This window comes from Lepidothrix coronata, unplaced genomic scaffold (genome assembly GCF_001604755.1).
Source record: "Lepidothrix coronata isolate B3197 unplaced genomic scaffold, Lepidothrix_coronata-1.0 Scaffold389, whole genome shotgun sequence".
NCBI classification, from domain to species: Eukaryota; Metazoa; Chordata; class Aves; order Passeriformes; family Pipridae; genus Lepidothrix; species Lepidothrix coronata.
In genome coordinates this window covers 38,278-39,636 of record NW_016690569.1, presented here as the reverse complement: position 1 = coordinate 39,636, position 1,359 = coordinate 38,278, and the positions used below count along the sequence as shown (strand labels likewise).

Here is a 1,359-nt window from a genome sequence, read left to right as displayed (position 1 = left end):
TACAAAATATATCAATATAAATATTAAATATATCAATATAAATATTAAATATATCAATAGATATAAAAATATAAAATATATCAATGTAAATATGTAAACATGAAATGTATAAATATAATTTATTTTTATAATTTTATAAATTATTTTATAATTTATTGTCTCAATACTCTGTATTTGCTCTCCCAGCTCTAGAACCAGCTCGGTGTCCGGGAGTGCCTGAATCCCTATTTTTTTCTCCCCTCCTGGATTTACAATCAAATTGGGATTATTGTTGATTATTTGAATAGTGTAGGAATGAAAACTCAGAAAAGGAGAGGGGAAAAAAGGGAAATAAACCCAGCAGGGTTCGTGTCACCCAGCGCTGTAAAATAGAAATTTTTTTGAAACTATTTCTGGTGAAAATAATAAAAATACCGTCCTATAAAAATCCAAATGAACGGAATTCCCTCTCGCTTTTGTGCCCGAGGCCCTGGAATTGGGGAAAATGTTGACTTGATCCTCCCCCTGCTCGTGATTTCGTTGTGAGGCCACAAAGAGTTCCAGGGCTCTTGGAACCTCGGGAGCCCCTGGATTTGGGAGGAACCGCCATTCCCAAAGCTCCGGAAGAGCCGCTCGCAACCGAATCCTTCCTCCTTCCCCTTTTCCCAGCTGGATTTCTGGATCAACCCCTCCGCCCCCGCCCTCCCCGTGGACGTGAGGATTCCTGCTGCCAACGTCCAGTCGGTCAAAGCCTTCCTGGAATCCCAGGGGATCGAGTATTCCATCCTGATCGAGGACCTGCAGGTAGGGAATTCCGACAGGCACACGTGGAGCCTCCCAACCTTCCGGAAGCAAACCAGGATTCCCGGTTTGGCCTCGTTCCCGGCGTGGGCTCTCCCACGCCCTGTTTTCCGTGAGGTTCTCCCGTTACTTTTGGGTTAGTTCCTCCAAGACAATCCCGGGATTGCTGCAGGTGCTTCCGGAAAAACCGCCTCGGGTGGATTTTGCACTCCGGGGGTTCAAATCTGAATTCCTCCGAGACAACCCCGGGGGAATTTCTGTGGTGTTTCGGCCACGGATATTTGGGAACCACACCTGAAGTTACTCAGGATTCAGTGAAACACGTCAGGAGTAGTCAAGGATAAAAGTTGCCCACTGGGGCACCAATCCAACATCTGCCCGTGAGGAATGATCCCAAAATGGCACCGGAACCAACGAGTCCAGAGGAGGGCACGGAGCTGCTGCCAGGGCTGGATTCCCACTGCTCTGGAGCCAGGCTGGGAGAGCTGGCGGGGTTCCCTGGAGAAGAGAAGGCGGAGGGTGGGGAGGGGCTGGAATGGATTTCCCAGAGAAGCTGTGGCTGCTCATCCCTGGAAGTGT

At 48.0% G+C, this 1,359-nt stretch overlaps 1 protein-coding gene across 1 annotated transcript in view; it reads left to right on the top strand.

Annotated features, from left to right (window-relative positions):
- LOC108509687 (carboxypeptidase A2-like) overlaps window positions 1-1,359 on the top strand; it is a 12,804-nt gene that overhangs the window by 5,739 nt on the left and 5,706 nt on the right. Inside the window, exon 4 of the mRNA XM_017839230.1 lies at window positions 649-885. Coding sequence (XP_017694719.1) covers window positions 649-885 — 237 coding nt within the window. The remainder of the gene's footprint in view (window positions 1-648; window positions 886-1,359) is intronic.